Source organism: Odontesthes bonariensis, chromosome 5 (genome assembly GCF_027942865.1).
Source record: "Odontesthes bonariensis isolate fOdoBon6 chromosome 5, fOdoBon6.hap1, whole genome shotgun sequence".
NCBI classification, from domain to species: domain Eukaryota; kingdom Metazoa; phylum Chordata; class Actinopteri; order Atheriniformes; family Atherinopsidae; genus Odontesthes; species Odontesthes bonariensis.
This window is the reverse complement of record NC_134510.1, coordinates 10,434,187-10,461,885: the sequence shown is the minus strand read 5'-3', so window position 1 is coordinate 10,461,885 and position 27,699 is coordinate 10,434,187. Positions and strand designations below refer to the sequence as shown.

General features: G+C 43.6%; 1 protein-coding gene across 5 annotated transcripts; it reads left to right on the top strand.

The window, feature by feature from the left end:
• The first annotated feature begins 885 nt into the window (after positions 1–885).
• Positions 886–27,699, top strand: dop1a (DOP1 leucine zipper like protein A). Of its 5 annotated transcripts, none has more exons than XM_075464901.1 (38): positions 886–1,234; positions 2,990–3,185; positions 4,657–4,838; positions 4,933–5,103; positions 5,812–6,001; positions 6,296–6,394; positions 6,759–6,858; positions 7,520–7,629; positions 8,981–9,095; positions 9,211–9,331; positions 9,832–9,951; positions 10,220–10,331; positions 11,633–11,662; positions 12,426–12,692; positions 14,679–15,204; positions 15,351–15,634; positions 15,724–15,876; positions 16,505–16,605; positions 16,705–16,970; positions 17,085–19,209; positions 19,407–19,518; positions 19,901–20,083; positions 20,747–20,872; positions 21,073–21,207; positions 21,509–21,564; positions 21,697–21,801; positions 21,916–21,982; positions 22,408–22,552; positions 22,908–22,987; positions 23,547–23,656; positions 23,944–24,093; positions 24,437–24,498; positions 24,750–24,902; positions 25,873–26,009; positions 26,142–26,197; positions 26,292–26,456; positions 26,658–26,787; positions 26,879–27,699. In XM_075464901.1, exons 2-38 carry the CDS (start codon positions 3,048–3,050, stop codon positions 27,185–27,187), a joined length of 7,491 nt encoding a protein of 2,496 aa, XP_075321016.1. In that variant the 5' UTR covers positions 886–1,234; positions 2,990–3,047; the 3' UTR covers positions 27,188–27,699. The 5 variants fall into 5 exon arrangements, with proteins under 5 accessions (XP_075321016.1, XP_075321017.1, XP_075321015.1 ...); XM_075464902.1 differs by having other exon boundaries at positions 2,987–3,185; positions 7,547–7,629; XM_075464900.1 differs by having other exon boundaries at positions 2,987–3,185.

Below are 27,699 nucleotides of genomic sequence, written 5' to 3'. Positions count from 1 at the left end.
CTACAGAAGAAAATATGGTTTAACATCTTTTTGTATAATGTTTTCACTTTTGAGAGAGAATATGAGTCCAAAACATTTTAAATGTTGTTTTCTTTTCTTTAGATTGTTTATAATCTTGTTTTAACATGGACAATGTGACACATCCTTCATGATGTCATCTGTGGAGAGAAAAACTGAGAGAAAATATAGCTTCACTAAATGTCTGTTCAATATTTCAAGAAAATTTGGACGATTTAAATAAAATTCAAAAGATAAAGAGATCATCAATAAATGTTTTATTCTCAGTTATAATGCTCACAAACACACATTGGAGATCTGATCTTGTCTGACATATTTAATGCTGTAATGTGTGTTTTCATGTTGCTTATGTAAAGTGAAACATGCTGTGTATGTTACTGTGTCCATGAGTACTATTCCATGTCTCAAGGCATGTCACTTTATGTATTATGAGGAATTTAACTCAAAGAAAACAACAGGAATCCAAGAACGTATTCAATAAATCCACGTTAAAACAATTCCGAAAGAAGAAAACTCATTTTTTCCCATCTCAAGTACAAAGAAACTTTCAGTGATCTATCTTTATGTTTACTAAAGGAACATGTTTGTGTATTTAAAAAAATGTATCATAGTATTATACATTGGGTTCTCAAACTACAATAAATAATCTGTTATTTCCAAAAAATACATATGTATTTATATGTACATGTGAAGTAAGTTTCTTCATGAAATATACGAAATAAATAATACGAAATAATACGAACTTTTTCAAATATTCAACCATTCAAATATTTATTTTTTATTTTGAAGGCGAAGCCACCTATTTCCGTGTTATGGCGGGTGACTCCACGGCGGCAGCGGATAGGGGGAGGACGTCCATGCGGAAGAGCAGTTGGACGCTCTGGGTTGGACGTACAGCTAATCTGCAGTGCAGTCTGGGAACTGTCAATCGTTTAGCTTTGTATCTCTGGTGATGGGAGCCCCTGGGCGTTCGCTACTATTTATTTACACACACTGGAACAGTTCGAAAAGAAGCAAGAATATGTAGAATAGAATCAGCTAATGTCTGTCTTTTTGTTAAGGGACCCGAATTGAATGAAAGGGTGACACCGGAGCCGGGCCCATCTTTTAAACAACCTGCTAAACAGCTAGCTTGGAAGACATTACTGACGTTGTCAGCCGTTTTTATTCATTCAGCTGGATACATGATTGAATGACAGTCGCTGGTATTGTAACGGTAAGATTTCCTTTTCCCTGCTCTGCCAGTTGTCATAACCTGCTCGAGGTGAAATAAGATGACCTAGCTTGGGAAAAGATAGCTAATTAGCTTGACTGTAAACAGCATTTTTAAACAGGTTTATCTCTCTTCTTCACAAACTGTTTATGGAGAGGTCATTGAAAATAGCTAAGGTATATAGTATTTTTTCTTAGTTTGTAGAGGTTTCCACCACCGAACGATAAATTATGTACGCAGCGGTTACCGTGGCACAAGAGACAGATGAGAACCTGCTCCGCCCCTCTGACTTGTTGATAGTCTTACTAAAGTTTGTGTTACTCAGTGGATGCAGAGTCGTTGCTGTCACAAGCTAGCCTCTCACACGCCGTTATATGACCTCGAAACTTAATTGTTCGACAGCCGAATTCTTAGTTTAGTGTCTGCTTTTTAAACCTTCTGAGACTCACGTCAAGTCTTAACTGTACGCACGGCAGCCGCTTCATTACTCTACACACCTGTTTAGCTGCTTATTAACGTAAATGTGCGCCTCAGCAAATCACGTGACCGAAAACGAGGAAATTTGTGGTCACCAGGCTCTGCTGAAGTTCCAACCAAGCATCAACATGGGAAGGGAAAAGAGACGGTTTATGATAGATTTAGTTTTTGAGTGTTTCAGAAACTTCTGCTGTGCTGGGGCTTTCTCTTGGGTTTACAGTGGGTGGAACATCAAGTGGATGTGTTTTCCTCAGCAGAAATGCCTTGTTGGGTGCAAAGGTCCAAATAGACAGGCTACACAGGTTTTTGGTGATAGAAAAGCAGATGCAATTTAACTAGGCTAACCAGCTTACATACCTAAGTCACACTATACTGAAAGGCATCCCTGAATGCACAACCCGTCAGGTCACAGTTGCTGAAGGCCTTACCAGTAGCTACACCACTGTGGGATGATAGTAAAACTGGGTTGCCTGAGTCAATTTATTCAATATTCACATGGTAGGGTTGGATTTGGCATAAAAACATGAACACGGTGTCCGATCCGTCCCGCATCACAATTCAGGCTGGTCGGGATGTAGGCAATATTGGCTCTTTGAGCCCTTTAGTACCTCAAAAATCCGCTACTGCTTGGCTGATCATATTTATTGGTCAGCTGAAATGTATGACTTTTCTCTTGTAATCCTGCAGACTGAGCAAGAGGAAGTGAGAATTCAGCCCGAAGTGTTTTAGTTTAGACACACTGCAAGGACATTAAAACTGCTCACCGGATGTTTGCTGTAAGAAATGAAGCATCATTAGTTGTTCGGTATGAGGTACTGACTCACTTAAGGACATGATGTACGGATAACAAGCCAAGCTACGTATTGAATACCCCAATAAAGGGAAGGAATCGTGAGTCCTGCAGTAATTTAAGAACTTACCCATGCTGACAAACTATGATCAATTCTTTGTGATCATAAAAAAGAAACGAGTGTCTGGAACGATTTTAGGAGTCCTTTAAATTTCTTTTGAGAGACTGCACTGTAGGAGTGATGGACCACTCTTTTTAAAAACTTTGAACAGCGTTTCTGTGTCAGCTGTCTCGTCTCACCGATAAACACTGAATAAATGCAGTAATCATATCAGACTTTGCACACATGATTTCATATGACTCAGTTGAAATGGCTGCAGCCCCACCCTAGTGTTGCCTGATCGGCTCATGCTTTTAATTAGACATGGACACTGTAGCTCATGATCTCCTTATTCCTCATCTCTTTTGCGTCTGTTTTCTTTTTTTAGCAGGTGTGATGTACATATGTGTGGCCGGTGTTGTACATTAGAGTAATTACCAGCCAGGAGAATGAATGCAGAGGAAGTGGAGCTGCTCAGCGACTCGAAGTACAGGAACTATGTGGCAGCGGTTGACAAAGCCCTCAAAAACTTTGAGTATTCCAGTGAATGGGCAGACCTCATCTCTGCACTGGGCAAACTCAACAAGGTAAGAATTAGACGAGTCACAGCTTGGATTACTCTGCAGTGTGTTACAGAGACTCGGTACAACTAAAACATCAAAACGCCATCGGTTAAAGGCCTACAGAAAGCTGACACTACACCCAATACATAATGATAATACATACACAGAGGAACAATAATGATCATTGGACTCTACACCAAAACATTTCATAAACGCATGAAATTTGCGATTTTGAATTTGCCGCTAGGAAATCCTTCCTGGAATTCCAGACTGGGGGCGGGGCTTCCGTGTGACGTCACAGGTGCCATGGGTTTTCCTGGCTGCCGCTATTAGTATGCTTGTTGAGTGGTGAAGGCAATAAAACGTTGGGTTCAGTGCAGTTTTTATTGCGAGTAGATGTACGAAGTGCTGTGGGTGCGTGTGTTGCCCTCAGCACCAGCAGCTCACACCACCGGGGACAGAGGAAGCTCCCTGCGGTGCGGACACTCAGGGGGAATCCACCTGGCGGAGAGCGGACACAGTCTCCGCCAGGTGGAGAGTGGAAATCTCGGCAGAGCGATCATCAAGAGCCCCGACGTGGCCGGCTGATTTCAGGGCAACCATCCCGCGGTGTGTCCGCTCTCCGCCAGGTGGATTCCCCCTGAGCGTCCGCACCGCAGGGAGCTGAACACGGCGGGATGGCTCCGGCTGATTTCACCAGAGAGGAGGCAGGCGAACAGGGAGACACAGACACAAGACCGCGGGTCTCTCTGCTTCCTCTGTCCCCGGTGGTGTGAGCTGCTGAGGACAACACACGCACCCACAGCACTTCGTACATCTACTCGCAATAAAAATTGCACTGAACCCAACGTTTTATATTTCCAAGCGACGTCCCGCGGCACACATCGAAATTTGCCGTGAAGAAGCTGTCCAGGTCTGGCAAACTGCTGGCTTCGCTACTAGAACTACTGGGGATTGTTCCAGCTGCTGGCACTCGCGACGTCACGCACCTGTCGTTCCAGTTTGCCAAATTCGAGTCAAATGTGGTGATAGTTTATTGGGCCTAATCAGGACTATCCAGGGGCCTAAAATTATTTTAAAATCATAAAAAAATTCCATGGTATATAAGGAATCGATCTGCTATTTCAGTTTTGTGCGAAAAATCACCTTTCTGTAGGCCTTTAAACAATTATTGTTCATTATTTTTCCTGACTGTTATTCTTTTACTGATGTTGTCAAATACACATTTAAATTGCTTTTGATGTTTTGTAAGCCTAATTACAACCCCTAAATTGGGGGATCTCCAGACTTGGAGGATGTTCATTCAGCTTTTTATTTCAATTACATTTTTAAAAGTAGAGTTAAGTAAATGGGGGGTTCACATGCTCCAAGTTTGGGGATTTCTTCATTAAACCAGGGGTTATTGATGACTTTAATGCACCAGGAGTTTAACATTTTCTGACGGCATATGCAGATCATGTTCAGCTGCATCCCTTCCATATTCTGCTGGTTTCAGGTTTTACAGAACAATGCAAAATATCAAGTTGTTCCCAAGAAGCTGACAATAGGCAAACGGCTGGCCCAATGCCTCCACCCTGCCCTGCCCAGCGGGGTCCACCGTAAAGCCTTGGAGACCTATGAGATCATCTTCAAGATCATTGGACCTAAGAGGCTGGCCAAAGACCTCTTTCTGTATAGGTAATACAACACTGATAGCTCCAGGAGCTAACGCAGCAAGCTAGTTACAATGTCTTCAGCTGTTATTAGATTCATGTGTTTCTCATCTCTGCAGCTCTGGGCTCTTCCCTTTACTCTCCAATGCTGCTATGTCTGTGAAGCCTGTGCTGCTGGGGCTCTACGAGACCTACTATCTGCCTCTGGGAAAGACTCTGAAACCAGGCCTACAGGGGCTACTGACTGGAGTTCTGCCTGGTCTGGAGGAGGGCTCGGAGTATTACGATAGGTAAGGAGAAGAGAAATGGAAAGAAACAAACTTAGAATATGGTAATGGCTCATGCACTGGGAATGGCCATTAGGTGAATTAGGTATTATGCAGCACTGTATAGAAAAGAGAAGATTGCCGGTGGCATTAATGACGCATGATCTGATATTTGAAACTGCAGATAGCATTAGAAATATGTCCGTTTATGGACAACAAGCATCATCATGATTCAACAATCCTCTGAAAACATCCACAATTAAGTAGAAACTAGAAGAATGCTTTGAACTGACTCAGTGCAGTCTGGATTATTTATACATCAGATTGTGAAGATGTTTAAGAAATGATTCACATAATCTGAAGCAGACTCTAGAGGGCGCCACAGTTGCACCTAAATCACATTGTAACGGGCCAAAAGGAGGCCTGCTCTATGAGCCTTTACATATTTGACTGTTCAGCTTGTTTTGACAGGAAAACCATATATTTTTCTTAATTGAATAAATTTAAAGTGTCTCATATAAAAAAATCTGCTGTGTGGGACAACAGGTATCAACAGTTATTCTTTAAATCATACTGCTTTCTGACAGAAGGATAACACGAGGAAGACGAACAATAACGTCTGCCAATAAAAGTAGAAATGCCATCACTGCTTTATGTTCAGTGACGGTGTGGTCAGAGGAAACGGCTGGTGTTTAATTAGGTGTGTCACTGTGCTGCCTGTGTTTCCCACAGAACCAACACCCTGCTGGAGAAGGTGGCTGCAGCAGTGGAACAGTCGGCCTTCTACAGTGCCTTGTGGGGCAGCATCCTGACGAGCCCCGCGGTGCGTCTCCCAGGGGTGTCCTTTGTCCTGCTGCACCTCAACCGAAAGCTCTCCATGGAGGACCAGCTGTATGTCATGGGCAGTGACATCGAGCTTATGGTACATGACTTATTGTCCTTTTAATTTTCCTCATGAGAGAATTTCACGGCCTTCGGTTAGAGGCAAAATTCAACTCCTGACATTTTCATCTTGTGTGTAAGGAGATGAAATACTCACCATTTTCTTGCCGAATGTAAGCTGGGTTTGCTGCATTTTGAACTTTGTATGTATTGAATGCGTTGATCCAGTCAGATAAAATGTCATCATAGGTTAAACTGGGATCAACGGATGGATCGGAATAGGCTGACAGTGTCAAGGCTTATGTACATAAAACTCCGTTTCTGCTCTCACCAGGTGGAGGCGGTCAGTACGTCGGTCCAGGACTCCAGTGTTTTAGTGCAGAGGAGCACACTGGACCTGATTCTATTCTGCTTCCCCTTCCATATGAGCCAGGTAAAGAAAACTGTGTGAGAGACTGGGCTGAAACTCAATGTCTGTGTGGCTTCTGTAATATTGACTTGATATATGTGTTGGTCTTAAAACCAAAACATTTTGTAAATCAATGATATTTGCATTGCTGTTATGTTGTATGCAATGAGTGTGTGTCTTTGTGTGTTTGGCGATGCAGATGCCTCTTAGGTGGCTGCTTGTTTAATCCTCCTCCACTAAACATTCCTGGGCCTGACAGTTCTGGGACACACCTCCTATTTGACAAACACTGTCTCTTGTGTGTGTGTGTGTGTGTGTTTTTACATGTTTGAAGGCGTCACAGGCAACGCAGTCACAAATGTTCTGGTCTGTTGTGTGTTGTGTTCAGGCGACTCGGCCTGACATGATCCGGATCCTGTCAGCAGCTTTGCATGTGGTTTTAAGAAGAGACATGTCCCTGAACCGCAGACTCTACGCCTGGCTGCTGGGTGCGAAATACACATTCAGACACAACACTGACACTCCGATGTTCCGGACATCCTTCTCGTTGTGTGATTTTATGAAATATTACAGAGTTAGAGGTACTTCTCAAATGATCCCAAAAGGAAAAGTCCAGTAGGAATTTGTTTCACATTTAGCGAAGTGCAGGGGTGTCATGAATTATCTTCCTTATTTATTTTGCTGCATGAGCCTTTGTTATTTACAGATCTGGAAGCAACTGTAATTTATAAAGTTATGAGACTTGTAGAGATTTTATTCGGGCCAGTGCAGGAACTTCAGAGTTTCCAGCCTTTATGAACCAATTATTCTGGTTGGTGATTCTCAAACAAGATTTATTATGTGTGCTTTGTTTATTTATTTATTTTTCTTCATATTTTTACTTGTTCCTCTTGGAAAAATATACTGTGGGTTTGTGTCCGGATTGGTCACTGTCTTACTTTATTTTTTTCTTATTTGCTACCCACTGTGGGTGAACACACTGGTAAGTATTAACACGATGATCAACAGTAAAAGAACAGCGATGCCCAGTCACACAGTTAATCTGTCGTTGGATAAGTGTTTGATATAACTCCTCATGCTTAATATGCTCCGTACACATCTTAGGGTTCACTGCAAATGATTCTAACTGTATGTCTCTGTTGATTAAAGGCTTTGACAACAACGGGGCGATGATAGGCCCCCGCAGCACTCGACAGAGCAACCCAGAGGAGCATGCCAGCCAGTACTTCAACACCTTCTCAAAGGACATGTTGGTCCAGGTGAGGTTTAAACGTACAGTCACGTCATCACGTGACCTGATAGGGGCAGCTGTGGCTCAGGTGATGTTTTGTCTTCCGTTCGGAATATCCGTGGCTTTCACTACGTAGTTATTGTTGCCAAAAGCATTTGCAATAACAATGTTATTGCATTATCTAAAGGAAACTTGAAAAAACTAATATTGCTACCAGATAAATTCATTCATGTTGAGTTAAACTCAGGTGGGAGTTAAACACAAAAACAAAAAACCATCTGCATTCAATAAGATTTTGCGTTTATCAGCTGAGAAATATCAGGGATCAGTATTCTATTTCTCTAGTGTCATTATTATCGTCAGTACAGTACTGGTATATTGTGACGATGTCCGTCATGTGCTCATTGGTGTTTGTAAAAAGGTCTCTGTATGTATCATAAGAATTGCCAGATGAGTATTGAAGTGAATAAGAAAGGGACTGTAAAGGTGCTTTGTAGAACCTAGATGATATCAAAAGGACCATTTACAGCCTCATGTATCAAGTTCAAGTTGACTTTATTAGTACCCGTGGGTAGATTTGTTCTGCAGAAAATAGGAGAAGGCATCTCACACACCTTATTAACAGACATTCATTTGACAGAGGACAGATCCAGAGGACAGTACAAAGACAGACATGGCAAGTACTCACAATGCACGCTGAACAGGATAAAAGTAGATATTGCCCACACGGCAAGGAACAATAAATAAAGGTTGAAACCGCCTTTCAGCATAATCTAAATTCTCTTGAAAGCAGGCGTGTATCTGTGGGGCCGGGAAGTGTCTCTTGGTTGGGTTTGTCCTAAATTGCACAGATCTTTTGTGTTTACCCTTGCTCTTTAATCCTTCTGCTCCCTCACTTTCTCTCTGGGGATTGTGTACATTGTAAGTCCTGCTCCTATTCCCAGCAGCCTCGGCTTTGAAGACTATTCCTAACTCTTATGTGATCCGTCCTGTCACCCTTAAAACGGCTCCTGCCCTCCTGGTGCGTGATTCATTCTGGTAACTGGGGGCACAGAGACCAACCAGGAGGGGAAGTTTTTTTTTTTTTTTTTTCTGCCATCTGTTCAGAGATAGTCATTGAAGCTCCCTTAATAGGGAGAATGTTGGTACTACAGGGACCGTCTGTGCCATACTTCTGCCAATTACGAGGCAGACGAAGCGTGAAACAGGAAAAAAAGAAATGAAGGCATGTCAATGTACATATGACTCTGGTTCTGCCTTATACGATTGAAAGTAAAGTAGACAAATAAATATATCAAAGCATCTGGGTGAGGAGTTAACATGTATTCTCTGATTCCTACTGTAATATACGGCTGTGTGTGTGTGTGTTGTGTTGTTAGGCGATGGTCGGGATCCTGCAGGGCAAGGCCCGAGGTGGAGAAGAGGAGAGCGTTCTCATGCACGACCTCAAGCCATTTCGCATCCTCATCAGTTTACTGGACAAACCAGAGCTAGGTAACCGGTTTGTGTTAGTGCTGTGAAAACTGCCTTTGCCGTACAAGCAGCCTGTCACATAAACTGACTGTGTTGTGTCTGTCCTCTGTATCGCATGCTTCGCTCCACTCTGCAGGGCCAGCCATCCTTGAGGATGTTCTGATTGAGGTTTTCCGGACTCTGCACACACAGTGCCGGACAGAGTTAGACCTCCAGAACCAGAGTCCATTCAGCAAAGATCACACACACCTCAGCAGGTCAGTCCGGCCCGCTGCTCAGCTCCCTGAGCTCTGATGAAATGTTAGTTAGCTTATTTAACAATGACACTGCATGTTATTGAGCTTCGCTTTAAATGGGCCAGAGGTTGTATTTATTATCTTTTACCTGGAAAGATTAAAATGCGTGATATTTATATTATTTTTAAAATATTCTAGGAAACACCATATGAGACACCTTTGTACAGCATTCTTAGACACTTTGCTCAAAGAACATTAGCCCCAATAGAAACGTAGCAAATAGGAATATTATTAGATGCTAAAGCATGCAGGCAGGGTTCAAACTGCATGCAGAGTTCAAACTGTAGCAGCTGTTGCCCTTTTTTGGGACCAATTAAAGATGGAAAGTGGAAAACTTTAATTTATTTCTTCAGTCCAATTACAAACCACATGATGGCGTACGGCGTTCAGTGTTTTGTTTTGTTTTTTTTTTTGCAGGAAAAACATGAACTGCAAAACTCACAGTTTTCTCTCTTTCCTAGTAAACTACGAGAGAACAAGAAGACGGCGGAGCTCATTAAAACAGCCAATCTTCTGTTCAACTCATTTGAGCCGTACTATATGTGGGACTACATCGCCTGCTGGTTTGAGGACTGCTGCAGGTCTGTATTACACGCGTATTTAAATCCGCTAACACCTGACAGATAGATTAGGTTGACAGTCTGAGGAAAACTGAAACTGCTTTGATATTTTCGGAGCTACTTTTGGATAATGATCCAAATGATCCTCCTGGAGATCTCTTCATGATGAAGAGTAAATGGGATGCTGTCCACTTTTGGCACAATTCGGTGTTGAAACATTGCTTAGCTGCTAGCCTGGGCCTGATGTGTTTTTCAACTCGGGATAATCAGGAATCGTGATGTGTTACAGGAGGACAGTGAACAGCTCCACGTGCGCAGCACGGCATGCTGGGAGTTTAGATCCCCCTGAGCTGGTGGAGTTCTGCCAGCTGGTTGATTTCCTGCTGGATATTGTTTCCTTGGTGAGAATTTTTCTGTCTTTTTGTCTCTTTTCTCTTTGCCTGTTTATCTCTTTTGTTCTTCTTTTTTTCTTCCCCTTCTCTATTTTTCTGATGTGTCTCTCAGTCTTTCCCTCTTTCTTTTTGCTTTTATCCAGACAAGATTTTCCTGGTTCTAATAAACTCTTACATTCTTTTACCGACATATGTTCATGCTTTTCTTTTCACTTTTATCATCCTCTGTGTCATTTGTTTAGTCTTACTAGATTCAGTACTGCTCATTTTTTTTTCTCTCTGTAGCACGGAGGCCACAGTAGGAAATGTTATGCCTCCAATGCTAAATTCGTTACAGAAGGTTAATAATTGGTCTAGATGTGTAGATAGATGTACATAGATGTTGTTGCTGCATAAGCCTGAACGGCAACACATTAGTTACTTCAGATTTTATTTGTTGAGCGTTCCCACAAAAGTTGCCAAATGTCTGAGGTGACGAGCAGCAGTGTTAACGGTACAGAACAGGAGGTTCCTTGAGGAATGGAGTTAACATTGCAAAGGGAAAACCCATGACCTTGAATTCTTCATTAAGGTTAGATCGGATAGGTTAGAGAGGTTTGTTTTTTTTTAGCATCCACCACACTGCGTTTTAGTTTTTACAGTTTTGGCATCAAACTGTTTAAGAAGAATCGTTTCACGCCATCTGTCCTCTTACTTCCTATCCCTTCATGTTTTATTTGCATCCTTTTCGTTTCTCTTCTTCAGACCGTGTCATTTTAAACTCCTGTTCTCAGCTTTTTGTCTCAACCTCTCCTCCATCATATCCAGCATGTTCACTTTTAGTACCTTACACAGACATTTACAATGTGGAATCCACATTGTTAGAGTTGTCATTGAACTTTTTTTTATTTTTTAAATTTATTTTCTGGGTCCGGTTTTGATCTTCCACTGCGGTGTGTGTGTGTGAGATCCTCTTGTGTGTTTTGTATCCCTGTGTTAATACTGTAAACAATCCCCACACAGGCCTTTGATCTGTGTGAGGATTTATTTTCCCTGCTAAAATATTGTTAGCATCTTCTTAGAAATATGCTTGTCTGTAGTGAATTTCCAATCTGAGTAGTTTGGAAAATCCCACGCTCTTTTTTTTTTTTACCCTGTTGAAATGCTTTACTTTGTCTTTGTGTGTGTGTTTGTTGGAATGAGGGGGTAGAGCCTCATTGTTCAGTTTGGGTGGAGCGAGCGTGTGTGTGTGTGTCTCTGCAAACAGTGATGTGTGGCCTGTGCTCTGCTTGCTCCTGTCTGTTCAAATGATCTGCTCTTTCTCCTTGAAGCCTACTAGAAGCATGAGGGTAATCTGCCAGGTAAAGTACTGCTCTTTCCTGCTTTTTCACCTCACCCTGCTTCACTGAGGCTACGATAACATTTCTGCAACGTCCTGCCAACATCCCTCAGGTCGTCTTTGTTCCTTTCCCGCTTTGAGTGTCACGTCACTCTGACCGACTCACTTTCATACTTTAATGTAATAAAGAAAAAAAGAAAGAACATGATCCAAAGGGATTATGGCCATTACTTATGGCGAAAACTTCCCCCGGCTGTTTGGTCTGGATCTTGTGAAAATGAAATCCTCGCCCAGTGTGTACGGTTTTTGTTCAGCATGCATGCACTTATAATCTACCATAATTCTCATATTTTTTTTTTACGAAATATGACTATTTGATTTCATTCAATGATTTAAGGCTTATTTTCAAACTTGGATTTTATTTTTGCTTTATTTTGGCTTTTCATGAAAACATCTTTTGCTTGTTCAATAAAAACACTTTAGAATCTGAATGGATTGGTTATGAATGGGTAGGTATGTCCACATTTCTGACTGGTATCGTATCCACATTCTTTTCGCCAAAATACAAAAAAAAAAAAAAGATTTCCATGTTTTTAAACTCGAACCAACCGTAGCAAATTGTGTTTGTTTTTTTTCAAGTAAACTTTATTAGTTATTTTGAGTTATTTTGAAGATATAAGTCAAAGTCCAGCATCAATCTCAGTAAATCATGTTCACCTCCTTCCAAATGGCCAGTAGCTGTGCTTAAAATTCTTTAATTAATTAGTTTTCCTCATCATTTCCAGGAAACCTACATAGAAATCCAGACAGAGCATCTCCCTCAGCTGCTGTTGCGGATGGTGGCAGCTCTGACGTGTCACCTGCAGGCCCTGGGCCTCGAGGAGCTCACCCACTGCCTTCGCCTCTGCTCCAAGATCCTCAGCAAAGTTCAGCCTCCGCTGGTGTCCCCTCTGGCCCTGCCCACGGGTCCCCAGGCTCAGGGCCTCTCCAACTCCACCAGCCATCCATCAACCTCTGCAAGGGACAAAAGCCGAGACGTGGAGGACAGACGGGTGAGGAGAATGGTTTCAGTGTTTTTTTTTTTTTTTTTTTTAGTGAAAGGCTTGTTGATCAAAAGCAGACATTATTCTGAAAGCATAAGCATTAACCCTGACACTTAAGTAATGATTGGATCAGAGTTTCTCCTTCTTTAGTTGCGAGTTGGAAGTAAAACTTGTCCACAAGCTGCAAAACTAAAACTAATGCTATGCTTGTCTCTGGCTTTGAAAAACATTCCAAGCTGATAGCTACTCTGTCTCTGATCCGTTAAAATCTTTTGAAATAAACTAGGCCCTACTCTCGCCATAGACACATAAAGTCCTAGTGTGCCCTCCTTCATCTACTTCCCTTACAAGTTATCGCCCAAAAACTCATTACTTTAGGCTCTGATGGTGAGACCTGGTCCCTGAGCAGGGCCTCTTGGTGCCCCCTGCCAGCCTTGCGGCCTGTAGCACAGTTGGCTCGGTGGCACATCCCACACTCCCTTGACACAAGGCATTTGAAGACTTGTTCAGAACAAATGGTCTGTTTGGTTTGTCGGGGTCCTTCTGGTCCGTGTCCAACAACCTGGCTGTTTAAGTATTTTGTAACCTATTAACCCATGATTAAAAGTTCAGAGTCCTCTTCCCATTGATGGATAGAGGCAGGATGGACTGAGGTAGACCCATGAGGAGGGGACGAATAGATGAGTTGAATGACAGAAGATGTTTACCCAACAGCTGAGCCCAGCATGCTCTTTTTTTTTTTTCCCTCTGTGGAAATAGATGAGTAAACTAGCTTGAGATGCCTCAGGGGTGTGCCGTATCCATCAGAGTGGAAAACATCCACTATATACTGTAGTGCTCCCACCCCCACCCTGAGGGGCATATAGAGAACGCGGTAGCCAACGTGCCATCTGAGTCCAGGCTGCAGAAAGCGAGCATGCTGGCTCGATCAAAGAGTGTGTCAGGAAGCCCTCAGGCCCCCACAGGAGGGCTGTGACAAAGAATTGTAAGAACTTGAATCTGTCGCTCTGTCTGCAGCAGGATGCTACCCTGGGGCAACGTTCAGTCTAAACATGTCCCTCAGGTCAGACCCATCAGCTGTGTGCACAGCCTCACTTTTTCAAGACCAGTACACAGAACACAGTGAGTTATGATGCTCATGAGTCGTTTTTAGTCACCACAATTGAAACTAATAAATGCACGGCAAAAGTGACGAAATGGGGAACAGGTTTTAGTTTGTTTTTGACTGAAGAAATCTACAGATGTTGTATTGCATTATCAGTGTGGGGTTAAGCGGATGACGATGGATAATCATTGTCTGTAGAGATGTATAGAAGTTATTTGTCTATAGTGCAGTTTCAGGTCAGGATTTAGTTAGGGGCAAAATGGGATAAATTCATTTTGTATTTGATCAAGTGGCAAACAAACAGATGAGATATTTGTGTGATTTATTTGGCCATCATTAACAACTGCAGGTTTTTATTATGCCACTGTAGAGGGAGCAAAGTATTTTTATTTTTTTATAACTCAACTAAAGGCCTTCTTCCGTTCAGGTGAATCTCTTCCATAGCTCCTGATATTGTACATGCTGGCTGCAAGAATCGGTTCCTGGGACACTTCCTGGAGCGAGCCTTCATTTGGCCGATCGGTCAGATTCAGAACATCTGTGAACGTGGAATGGAGCTGTTCTTGTTTTCATGTTGCAATGCCAACAGATGGCATTTATTCTTCGTAAAGATTTGCTGAACTATTCAATCATTAAAGGCTTATGGTAAAATAATGTCGTAATAATGAAAAGACAATGAAATCCTAAAATCTCCTAATTGTGACAGTCCTGTTATGGATGGCTTTCATGCTGCTATTTATGGCTACCTTCTTATGCTCGTTTGTCACCAGGACCCTGTCACATTGATGATATGACTGGCAAAAGAAAGTTTGTTTGAAGGTATTATTAGAAATTCATCAAATCTGTGCTGAGCTGAATTTTTTTTTTTGCCTTTTCTCTTTCTGTGACAGTCTCACTCCTCCACTCTGGAGATACCTGGCAGCGGGGAGGTGTTTGATGACGGGGGAACTCCCCTCAGCAGTCGCTCCTCTGAAAGTGGCTTCACAGACTTTGTCCAGTACCAGGGAGATGGTCCAGAGGAGAGCGAGCAAACACCTCATCTCCACCCTGCACTCAAAACAGGCAGTCGCTCTTCAGGGCCGTGTCAGACCAAGCCGTTAGATAAACCAGTCATGCAGTGCTGCCTGGAGCACTTCCAGCAGTTTCTTTCCCGCCTCATCACCTTGTATATAATCCCTGAGCAGGTGGACAAAGCTGAGGGTCCGAGAGACGAGCTCATACACTCAGGGCCACTGGTTTCGGAGAGCTCCCAGCACTGTGATCATATCAAGTCATGCTCTGGATCTGGTACGGTCCAGAGAGAGTATGTTGCTGCCTTCACTGCTGCCTGTCAGCTCTTCTTAGAATGCTCCAGTTTCCCCGTCTACATCGCAGAGGGCAACCTCAAGTCCTCACCCACACAGGAAGAGCAGTTTGGTAAGTCCCAAAACTCACCTTGTTATAGATAACATTTGGATGTTTGGAAACAATGGGAGTTTATGAGTATGCATGCATGTAAGAGTGTAAACCCTTTGAGTTTAGCATAAGCAGTTAGTGTCTTATGTCCCACTTTCACCATGTAGACAGTGAGCAGATACGGCTGCCAATGTGGCTGCAGACACTGATGGATGCCTGTTGCCTGGCCGTTGACTTCAGCCTCCAGGGCACAGCCATCTCCCTGCTGATGGACCTAGTAGGGCTTACCCAGTCGGTTGCCATGGTGGCGGCTGAGAGTGTGGCATCTGCAGGCGGCACTGAGTCTGCACAGACAATGAGTCCCAGCCAGGGTCGAGTGGCTGTCATTATCAGGCCTCCACTCACTCAGGGAATCCTAAAGTACATCGCAGATAAGACCGACTTCTTCAAGGTAGAGATTGTTGCTGTTTTAGGATTCAGTGGAACTTCTGTTAGTTTTGGACACTTTTCACTCTGTTTAATGAACAACCCTGTGCTCAGAGTGTGGCTTTGATCTTGTGGAACCAACTGAGTGAAGGAACACCTCAGCATCATCAGCGCAGCGTGGAGCTCTTCTACCAGCTCCACAACCTGGTTCCTTCATCCAGCATCTGTGAGGATGTCATCAGCCAGCAACTCATGCACAGGGACAAGGTCAGCAGAGTGAACACTTTGCTTCCCATGCCAGAATGACAAACCAAACAAACACATATATTCCCACATACATACCACTTGATTCCACTGGGTCCAGCTGTGTCGTTGCTGTGGAGCTAATGAAGATGGTGCTTATGATTTCTTCATTTATGCCGCATCACATAAGAATAGGTGCCAATTCTATTAAAAACAGCCTAGTCTAAGAGCAGATATGCCAGACAGGAAGTCAGACATGTAGTCAAACATGTGACTTTTTAGAGAATCAAGTTAGCTTTAAAAAACAACAACAACAAAAAAAACAAATATACTTCACCGTTCTGAGGATTTTCTCTGGAGGATAAGAGGTAAAAAAATAGTAGAAAAATACAAGGTGCTCTATGACACTACTGATCCTTTCTATAGACGGCTGCAGAGAGGACAATGCGTAGGAGTAGAAGGTGTTTTATACAGTAACTCCACACGATAGATATATGACTTTGTCAAACTGCATGTACTGTGGAACAGATCCACATGGTGAATCTAGGAAGAAGATGATACAAACTTACTGCTGACAAGACGTTATGGCCGGTCACCCACTGGAATACTTCTCTTATAAAACTCATACAAATCCACGCTCCCTCTGTTTCAGAGAATTCGTTTGGAGGCCCACGTGAAGTTCTCTGTGCTGTGGCATTTAACACGAGATTTGAACATCACCAAGTCTTCGCCTTTTAGTCGCACGTTCGACAGGTCAGTTTGAATTTGTAGAGCGATGGAACTCCTGCTGTTTGAAATGGTTAACTTTCACACTATTTTGCCATCCTCCCTTCCTCTCACTATGTCTTTCAGGTCTCTTTTCATCATGCTCGACAGCTTGAGTTATTGGGATCCATGTACCAGTGCGGTTGGTCGGGCTTGGCTGAATCAGGTCCTTCAGAGACACGACATTGCACGGGTCCTTGAACCACTCCTCCTTCTTCTGCTCCATCCCAAGACTCACAGAGTCTCTATTCAGAGGGTACAGGCGCAGCGCCACTGGACCCAGGTGTTCCCTGACCCACCGGAACAGGACCCATCGGACCCGGTCTACACCAGAGACTCTGGCTTCCCTGACAGTGAGCAGTGGATATTAACTCTATGATAAGAACATATTCTGTACCTGTATCGCACTTCATTTAAATATATATTTTTTCCTCTATCCTTTTTTTTTCTTCTTTGTCTTTTATTAGACTTCACTCAGATCCGCAGTGGAAGGGCTGGACAGGAGGAGCTCCGAGGCCTGGTAGTGAGAGACATGGAGCCCTTCTGTCTCACTGTCAACCCTCTGAGTGACAGTTTGTCCATTCTGAGCCTGAGCAGTGAGAACTTGCAGTTAGCAGGTGACTTCCAGCCTGCTGACCAGCAGGGGGAGCCACAGTGCTCAGAGTCCAGTGGTTCTCATTCATCTACAGTTGAAAACGGCAGCTTTGAGGAGCCAGACGGGGTCAGCAGCACAGTAAATTTCTCAGATCGACAGCCTGGTTCCTTAGATGACATGTCAGAAGACTCTGTAGAGGAAGTTGTGTCCTGTGTTTTAAAAGACCTGGTCGACAGAGTTCTGAATTTGATAGATGAGGAATCGCATCAAGTGCTACCTGAAAACTGGCCCCAAACTGATACTGATAGCACTACTTCAGATACCTCGACTGGTCCACGTCAGGACTGCTACCCTCCTCATGGCTCCAACCACCAGACTCTGCCAGAGATGGTAGCTGGAGGTACATTGGAGTTCCTCTCTGTCACACAAGTTGATATGTCAGCTGAGGAGCAGCACAAAGAGGGTATCGCCCGCCACAGTTCATCCCCCTCCATTGTCATGTTGCCAGACATCTCTGATCCAGCCACTCCTGACCACATCTTGCAGGTTGATGACCCCCAGGCCCGTAAACGTAGCCACAGCAGCACCCAGCTCAGTCTTAAGGGGAAGATCATGGAGAGACTGGCAGACAAATCTCCTGGGGCAAAGCCAAAGATCAAGAAGGCGAAGAGGAAAGAGGAGGAGAGGCTGAGAAAAGCAGCAATTCAAGCAGAGAAGCTTCGTCCACCCAGTATTTTCTTCGGGGACAGTTTGGATCTGGAGAACTGGTACAGCTGTGGGGAAGGTGAGGTATCGGAGATTGAGAGCGATACAGGCTCACCGAGTGGGGGCTCTGGAGGGACTGTCGGGAGCGTCGGTGTCGCAGGACGCAGATCTTCTCCTTCTCCTCCTCGTTTTAACATCCATCCTCTCTACCAGCACGTCCTGCTCTACCTCCAGTTGTACGACTCCTCCAGGGCCCTGCACGCCCTGTCAGCCATCGCAGCCATGTTAAGAGCTGCTCCCTCAGGCTTTGTAAGCGCTATCTCCACCACCAGCATCAACAACACCTACACTCCACAGCTCTCTTTGCTTCAAAACCTGCTAGCCCGTCATAGGATTTCAGTCATGGGCAAAGACTTTTACTGCCCCATTCCGCAGGACTCCCACTCCCATTCATTCCGCAGCGCAATGTACCTGGAGATCATCATCTCGCTCTGCCTCTACTTCCTTAGAAGCTATTACTCTGCCCATGTGACTGCAGGGTCTCAGGACCTGGCAGGTAACAGGGCCATGCAGCTGACCAGCGTGGAGGTCTTAACACTCCTTTTCAGTGAGCTCGCCAAAGTCACAGGTGGCTCAGCTAAGGGCTTCCCTAGTTTTATCAGCGATGTCCTTTCAAAGTGCAAAGTGCAGAAGGTGGTTCTCCATTGCCTGCTATCTTCAATCTTCAGTGCCCAAAAATGGCATGAGCAGCGCACGGCAGGAGTTAACGTGGCCACGGTGGAGGAAGGCCTCTCAGAGGACAGCGTTATCAACCTGTCAGAGGACCAGATAGACAGCTGTAGCGCCGTCCAGTCCCAGTTGCTCAGACTGCTGCAGAGTCTAGTTGTACTTGAGCACAGGGTCATGGTGCCAGCCGATGAAGGAGGAGAAGGAGGACCTGTGGGAGGAGGGGCAGGAGGGGGAGGGACAGGAGGCAGTGGAGGCACAGGGTTTGAGATCTTGGGTGGGGAAGTAGAGCATGTCAACCCCCAGCAGCCAATGACATCACTGCAATACCTCCATGGACAGCCTATTACAGCTCAGGGTATGTTCCTGTGTGCAGTAATCAGGGCCCTGCATCAGCACCACGCTTGTAAGATGCATCCCCAGTGGATAGTGCTCATCACAGCCACCCTGCCTTACATGGGGAGGGTGCTGAGGAGGGTGGTGGCCTCAGTGACTCTGCAGCTGTGCAGAAACCTGGATAATCTTCTCCATCAGTATCGCTATGAGACCGGGATAACTGACACCAGGTATTTATGTTTGAATTGTTCCTATAAACAACATAACACGCTGAAACGCGATGCGGTAAAATGACATAGCAAGGGTTCGGTCACCAGATGGCACTGTTGACCATCGGATGTTCCATCTACTGTATGCTCACCATGTAAAATTTATATTGACACAAGGAAGTATTGCTTAAACTTCATATTCTGCAACAATCTTGTAGACCCCAGTGGATGGCTCTCTGTATCCCTCCTGACCTCATTCTGACTGTGCTGGAGGGAGTGACTTCCATCATCCATTACTGTCTGCTGGATCCTACTTCTCAGTACCACCAGGTGAGGGCACCATACACCAACTGATTGCAGCAGAAAGTTCTTAAATGTAGCCCTTTTTAGTTGTTTTCCATACACATTTGTTCTTATTTGACGGATCAGAAAGGATCATCTCCATTAGAGACGTTCAGTTTTTGTGACCTGCTCATTTAACTGGGTGTTCTTAATAAAACATTTTCTATAAATGGAATCAAACCGAAAAGGAATGTTTCTTTGTCACTCAGTAAAACCTTCCCCACAGACATGTTATGGGAATACCAGCTTGTGTGGCTAAGCCACTATGAATGTGATGCATTCTGTTCACATTAAGATTGTTTTCAGCTCTTTTATTTCAATTTTTATCACCGTATCAAGTTTGAGTGTGTTGTTGTGTGTTGTGCTTCAGTTACAAGTAAGTGTTGACCAGAAGCACCTGGCTGAGGCTCGTTCAGGCATCCTGTCCATCCTCCACACCATCATGTCTTCTGTCACCCTGCTGTGGAGCATCCTCCACCAAGCTGACAGCTCGGACAAGCCAGCTGCTGCCTCAGCCGCTTTCACCTCCAATATCAACCTGGGCTCAACTAAAGTACGCCGTGCAATATGTTTTCATGGTTTTACCCGTCAAAGGTGCAATGCTGTATTTTGCTGCAGCTATATCAAGTAAAGAACAGCTGAATCAGGACATTTGAATGAACATTGAACACATTTGTAATGCACATTAAAAAAAAAAGTCTGAAGTCTTACTGAGAAGCTTGAGTAGTTCATGCCTGATTAGGACTGACCAAAAATTTGTAATGGGATTTCCATCATTTTGAAAAATAGAGAAAATAATATGAAGCTCTGGATTATTTAGATGTCAGGTTTTAGTTCTAAAGACTTGTTATCCTGAGCTGCATTGATTTCAGTTGAGAAGATACGACAAAGAACATATTTTTCCTTTGTGCACTCACAATTTTCCCAGATGATTTCTGACTGTTACAGGCTGTGTGTGTGTGAAAGGGAAATGATTTAAGGCTCAAATAACACCGAGCTTAGTTTTCAACAATCTCCTCTGTTCAGGGTGCTGTTGGTTCTTTGTTTGGCATTTTATGTATTTATGAGATCTTGTTTCACTTAATATAAACATGGATAGTGATTTAGATATACATCTTAAATTGAAATGTTTTCCAAACACAACACACTGCAAGATACATTGAGGGGTGTAGGCAGGCTTGATGTTTCATCTAACTTCTATACATCTGATCAACAGAACCTCCGTCAGCAGATCCTGGATCTTTTGGGTCCGATCTCCATGAACCACGGTGCTCATTTCATGGCAGCAATCGCCTATGTTTGGAATGAGCGGAAACAGGTCAAAACCCCTGTTAGGAATAAGGTACAAGGGAGCGAAACAACCCACACTATGAGGTTTAGCGAGGTGCTGGCTGAAGTAAAATCTTTATTTAACGTTAAACACGAGAGCAGCACTGTTGTGATTGTTCTCAATTTAGCATTGGTGTCAAAAGAGCCTTAAATTCAGTACATTTTAAATCATTTCACTTTTGCTATTGAGTATTCATAAAGGGCCACTTTCAGGTGATTCCTGTTGCCAGTGAGGAGCAGCTGCTGCTGGTGGAGCTGGTTCGTTCAGTGAGCGCCATGCGCACCGAGACGGTCATGCAGACGGTCAAAGAAGTCCTAAAGCAGCCGCCTGCAATTGCAAAGGACAAGGTGGGTTTTTAGTGTTTGTTGATGAGCCTCGGTGGTTTCATGTTTAGCTTCTCTGTAAAATAATCTCACAAACACAGCTGTTCACACAACAAAAGCACAAGTTGTGAATTTTAGGTTACAACGCTAGAAAGGAACATGCTCATTGCTATTATGAAAGAGAACATGGAAAGAGTAACAGTACAGGTTAAGACTTGAAATATATGTTGACTTGTCATGTTTTTCCTGAATTAAATAGATTACAGTTTACTTTCATCTTTCCAAAATGATTCATTAAATTCAACATTTTTCACTGATGTTCCAGAAGCATCTTTCTTTGGAGGTCTGCATGTTGCAGTTCTTCTACGCCTATGTACAGAGGTGAGTACACTGCTGTACAGCTACAACTGTTTGAGGTGCTATTGCTTTCTATATAGATTTATTTTTTGCATAGCCTTAAAAACAAAAGGAGAAAAGTGTTGCATGTGTGATTGTGTCCTCTTTGTGGCCCAGGATCCCTGTTTCCAGTCTGGTTGACAGTTGGCCGTCTCTGTTGGCGCTGCTGAAGGACTCCGTACAGTTAGGCTTGCCTGCTCCAGGACAGTTTCTCATACTTGGGTTGGTTTCTCTTACTGATCCCTTCTTCCATGATATCCAGTGATCTGTTTGTTTGACAAATCGAATCTGGTTCTGTAACTCATTTAACACAAGTTTCTCTTTGTTTTTCTCTAGAGTTCTAAATGAGTTCATTTTGAAGAACCCCAATCTGGAGAGTAAGAAAGACCAGCGAGAGCTGCAGGTAGCTACTGCGCCGAGCATGGCTCCTTTTCAACTCTTAGATGAAGCAATCAGCAGATGATATGCAGGCATTAAATTCTCACACACAGGCGTTACCCGTCGTAACCTTCAATGCTAAGTCACATGAACAACACAGGCGAGTTGGTGACATCAATTGATCTTTACTTTGCTGTCAGGCAGCACTTTTAACCTGTGTAAGTCCTGGTCTGCTTTCCCTTGTTTGCATATACAGTAAAAAGAATTAGTTACTCGAGGAGGGAATGGAACAACCCAAGCAAGTACCGCCTCCAGTTGGGAATACATTTGTCATCTCACTGATATGCTGCTGTTATACTTCAGATTCATTCTTTACAATAATGCAGGATTGTTAGGTGACTGGCGGTAAAATAATCATGTTCACTGAATGAATATTCCCTGTGTGTTTAGGACGTTACTCATAAGGTGGTGGAGGCCATTGGGACGATAGCAGGCTCTTCTTTGGAACAAACCACGTGGCTGAGGAGAAACCTGGAGGTGAAGGCATCTCCTCAGATAGTTGTGGATGGAACCAGCCTGGAATCCGATGTAGAAGGTACACTGTTTACAAGTACCCGCTGCTTGAAGCTTATAACGGCGTTCGGAAAAGTGCCAACACTGTCATTACCTCAGTCACTGGATTTGTTGTTTAAAAAAAAAAAAAAAAAAAGTTCATCTAACCCGAATGACTCAAGTCGTTAGGTTGCTGACAGTGGTCCAGGTGCAGTCTTTCAAAAATCAAATGGAGTGTCATTATACGCTCAGTTTTAATCTCACTGCAACACAAGTTGAGGTGTAGCTAAGGTCAAAGAGTGCACTTCTGTCTGAAATCCTCTGGATGCTTCTGCATGCCAGTATTGTGATCAACTATGTTAGCTGCAGCTAATGTGTGGGATGTGTGTGTTTTGTAGATTTAATGCTCACAGTGATGGAGGCCTCCAGCTTCACTCCATCAGTATACAGCGTGCACGCCCTCACACTGTTGGCTGAGGTAAAAGCGTCTGTGACTCACCTCGACTCTTTCTGCTCAACTCTTGTTTCTCAGACTCAGTCAGTGGTTCTGCCACCCATTTCCATTGTTAAGCTTCTCTCACTTACAGGTACAAAGCAATGAGATCTATTTAAGCCCTACAGTACACTACCCCACTCCAGCTGAGCTTCTAGAGCTGATTTACAGCCACCGCTCTCTGCCCCTTCAGTCATTATTAATGAACCCATAAATCCATGTTATTGGTTTGGTCTGGGCTGTGGAGGCAGCAGCCACCTTTTTTGCATCTTGCCTGTTTTTAGCTCAGTGTGGGTTTGATTATGCAGATGCCTGTTCTTGACTGATATCACGGCTTATAGATCTGTGAGTTAAAGCATGGCAGTATATCAGAACAGTGCTGCAGTGCAGCTGGTGAGACTATTGCTTGCTGCAGTGGTGGTGTGCCCATATATCACTTCTCAGCCATTTTATCAATTTTTTTTAAGAAAGCCAGTCAGTGTTGGCAGGGAAACTAAAACCACTTGAATGAAGTGACTTACCAATGAATGGATTTAATTTTTAGGTGCTAGCTCATCTGTTGGACATGGTGTTCTACAGTGACGAGAAGGAGAAGGTCATCCCGCTGCTGGTTAATATCATGCACTATGTCGTACCCTACCTCCGCAACCACAGGTGTGAATGAGCTTCTTTGTGTGTATATATATATATATATATATTATATTATATATATTTTTTTTCATCCAAGATGCCAAAACCTTAGAATGAACCTAAAAATAATTCTATGGATCTTTTCACCTTAAAAACAAAAACAGAATGAGAGTGAGTGTAAGTCATGTAAATGTAAGTGACTGAAAAGAATACAGACTTTAGTTCTCACTGCGATGAGCTGCAGTAAACTGCCGAGTGGGAATGTGTCGCTGCTAATCTAAACGGCTTACGTTTCATATTTCTCCTGACAGTGCGCACAACGCCCCCAGCTACCGGGCTTGCATCCAACTGTTGAGCAGTCTAAGTGGGTACCAGTACACTCGTCGAGCCTGGAAAAAGGAGGCCTTCGACCTCTTCATGGACCACACCTTCTTCCAGATGGACGCCTCCTGCGTGAGCCAGTAAGTGTGTAGGTGGATGTGCGCTCCTGCAGCTGTGGCCAAGTTCATTGTAATGAAATTAAAAACCAAACAAAACATCCTAACTCTAGTTTGACAGTTGGAAGTAGAAACAAAGTGTTACTGTATTCGTTTAAGGTGTTCCTGTCAGTTACAATGATCACGCAACACGTCTCGTTAATGGACAGTCTGCTCTGTGCTAAAAGGGTACTCTAGAGACATGATGGGTGTTTTTTTTAAAATGAAAGTAAATGTATTTTTATCTCTTGTTTCCATTGAATAACATTATACAAAATCTGTGTTTGTCAATTTGTCACGGAATATTAGCATTTATTTCATTTTCCAGCTGGAGAGCGATCATTGACCACTTGATGACTCATGACAAGACCACATTCAGAGATCTCATGAGTAAGTAATACAAGTTCCTCACAGTTTCATCTCCAAACAGACTGGATTGATTTTTCTATTTAAATTCATACTCACAGGAGTCGGTTGCTTTTTCAACATGTAACCTCAGGCAGAGTTATAGCTGTTCCCGATAAAGGCTTTAGTCACGACCTGTATCGACTGAAGGAATTGCTTTGGTTTGTGACATAGAAGTAAAAGGTTGAAGGACTGTGGCAGGCAGCGTAATAATGACCCCGTGTGTTTGTCTGTAGCTCGGGTGGCTGTAGCCCAGAGCAGCTCTTTGAGTCTCTTCACCAACAGAGATGCTGAACTGGAGCAGAGGGCCATGCTGCTCAAACGTCTGGCCTTCACCATCTACAGCAGCGAAGTGGATCAGTACCAGAAATACCTCCCAGACATACAAGGTACACATGAAGATGTACATTTGACCAGAGCATCATCAGTTAACACTAGAGCTGGACAACAATTCAAATGTTTAATCTAATTAATCACATGATTTCCCTGATTAATCACAATTAATCACATTTGTACGCAAAATCCAAAAATGAATTCAAAAGTAGCGTATAGCTTTTAGCATTTAGCTTTATTTTAAATGTGCTGCCATATGAATGAAAGTGCCATAACATTTGTTGTGCAAACACACTTTTAACATCAGCATCTTTCTGTAGTTTTTATGTAGAAGCCTCGCTCCACTGTCTGTTTCCTTGAATGACTTGCTGCTATCAGTTGTGTGTTTTGCCTTTAAGTGATATTTTAGACTGGAACTACTGCAGTGAGAAGATTATTCAATTTGGCTGTAAATGCAGGAGTTTTTTTTAAATTTATTTTGAAATAAGTGCTTTTATGTTGAAACGAGTAAAACAGGAAGTAGCTCCGTGAGCTTCACACAGAGACCGAGGAGGAACTGTAGCGGTGATTTTACCTGCTAGTTTATTTTTATTTTATTCCTCCATGCTTCGTGGTGTTTGCTGTAACTGTGTGAATGTGATGCATTCAACAGACTTTTACAATAATAAAACCTGCGTTAATGCGCGATAAAATATTTATCGGCGTTAAATAATTAACAAGTTAGCGCGGTAATAACGAGTTAACTCACCCAGCCCGAGTTAACACCTTAACTGTTTTAGGCTGCAGAGAACATCATGAACACTAAGCCTAGTTAAGGTGCTGATGGGTTTGATGGAGGCTGAGATGACTCACTGCCGACAGGTTCTGATGATCTTCAACATGGCAGTTACAGATCGCTTTATTTGTCACCTGAAAAGACGTTCGTCAGGCAGTCATGCTGACTAACTAAGTGCTTAGCTTTGTTTTACCCCTATTGTGTCTCACGACGTTAATCGAGCAGCTCCCTGTCTGTGTTTGTGTATTTAGAGCGTCTGGTGGAGAGCCTCCGTCTGCCTCAGGTGCCCATCCTTCACGCTCAGGTGTTCCTGTTCTTCAGAGTGCTGCTGCTGCGCATGTCCCCCCAACACCTCACCTCCCTGTGGCCCACCATGATCACCGAGCTGGTGAGCACTAGATGCCACAGACAGTCTCTCTTTTGTCATTCTTACTGGACCTTTGAGTGTCTTTCTGTTTGTTTGTTTTAAACACAAACTGGGCTGGTCACAGTCTCATTGTTAAACTTGGTTTCTCTGTAGGTTCAGGTGTTTCTACTGATGGAGCAGGAGCTAACAGCAGATGAAGACATAACAAGGTGCGTTACCTGCTAGATTGCAGCAGTAAATGTACTTCAGAGACACCTCCTTCCTGTCCTCCTATTGTGAACTCTCCTACCTGTTCATTTCCAGGACATCGGGGCCATCCGTTGCTGGGCTGGAGACCACCTACTCTGGAGGAAATGGCTTCTCCACCTCCTACAACAGCCAACGCTGGCTCAACCTCTACCTCTCCGCCTGCAAGTTCCTGGATCTGGCCTTGGCTCTGCCTCCTGAGAGCCTGCCTCAGTTCCAGATGTCAGTACAAATAACCCTGAGACACAATAGGCTTTGCATAAGATATGAGTCAGAATCATTCACAGACATATTAACTTTGAAATATTGGCCTGCTTGTCATTATTTATTAAGCTTAGGAGACTCAATAGTATTAAATATTGTATATAAAGATGAAATATCTCAAATTGGTGTCCTTTCTGAGTGAGTACTGCCTCATTTCAGGTACCGCTGGGCCTTCATCCCTGAGGCTTCAGACGATCCAGGGTTGGAAGTGAGACGTCAGGGGACTCATCAGAGAGAGTTTAAGCCCTACGTCGTCCGTCTGGTCAAGCTGCTCAGGAAACGGGCCAAGGTATGTCATCCTCCCGCTGTCTGTACAAGTTCTTCAAACGGCAAACCTAAGTGGCTGTCCCACTAAGTGTTTTCTTTCATTCCGTCCACAGAAAAACCCAGAGGAGGACTGCTCTACCAAAACTCTGTCCTGGGAGCCTGGTCACTTGATGCTGACCCTCTACGTGATCCGCAGCATGGAGCAGCTGCTGCCCTTCTTCAACCTGCTCAGTCAGGTGCTCAACAGCAAGGCCAGCAGCCGCTCAGGTCCCACCTACAGCCACAACCCCGCAGATTCCGCCTTCCCCAGTCACAAGGAGGGCCACAAACTGGAGAGCCAGAAGGTCTTCTGGAGTCGAGCTCGACAGAATATTGAGGAAATGGTGGAGAAAGACTTTCTAGAGGGCCTTATCAAGACGTGAGAACACAGCAAGGGGGAGGGGCAGGGGATACAACGCATAACTGACCACTAGTGACAAAAACTCTACCTGTACATTCAAGAACAATAATGGGGGATATCAAATGAGGGATTGGCTGTAAAGGTTCTTTTGTATTTCGGATTATTTCACTTTTGAAAAGCTACTGTATTTAATTTTAATTATTTGTATATATGGAGCAGCTTTGACAAGTTTTAAGCTTTCATGTGAGTCCTTAAAGACAAAGTGAAGATGCTGTGCCATTCCATATCAATGTGACTGAATAAAAAGACAGATTTCTAAGAAGAGAGCTACATGGGCTTTGTTGCTGTAGTTTTTATGACTTTTCTAAAGCAAGGTTTCCTGTGATGATGGATGACGACGGTCCCTTTTTTTGTAAGGTGATCACTTTGGGCCACATCATCTCATATTACCAAAACAGAATGCAATACAACCCCAATTCCAATTCAAGTTGGGACGCTGTGTACAATGTAAATTAAAAAAGCCGTGCTTTACAA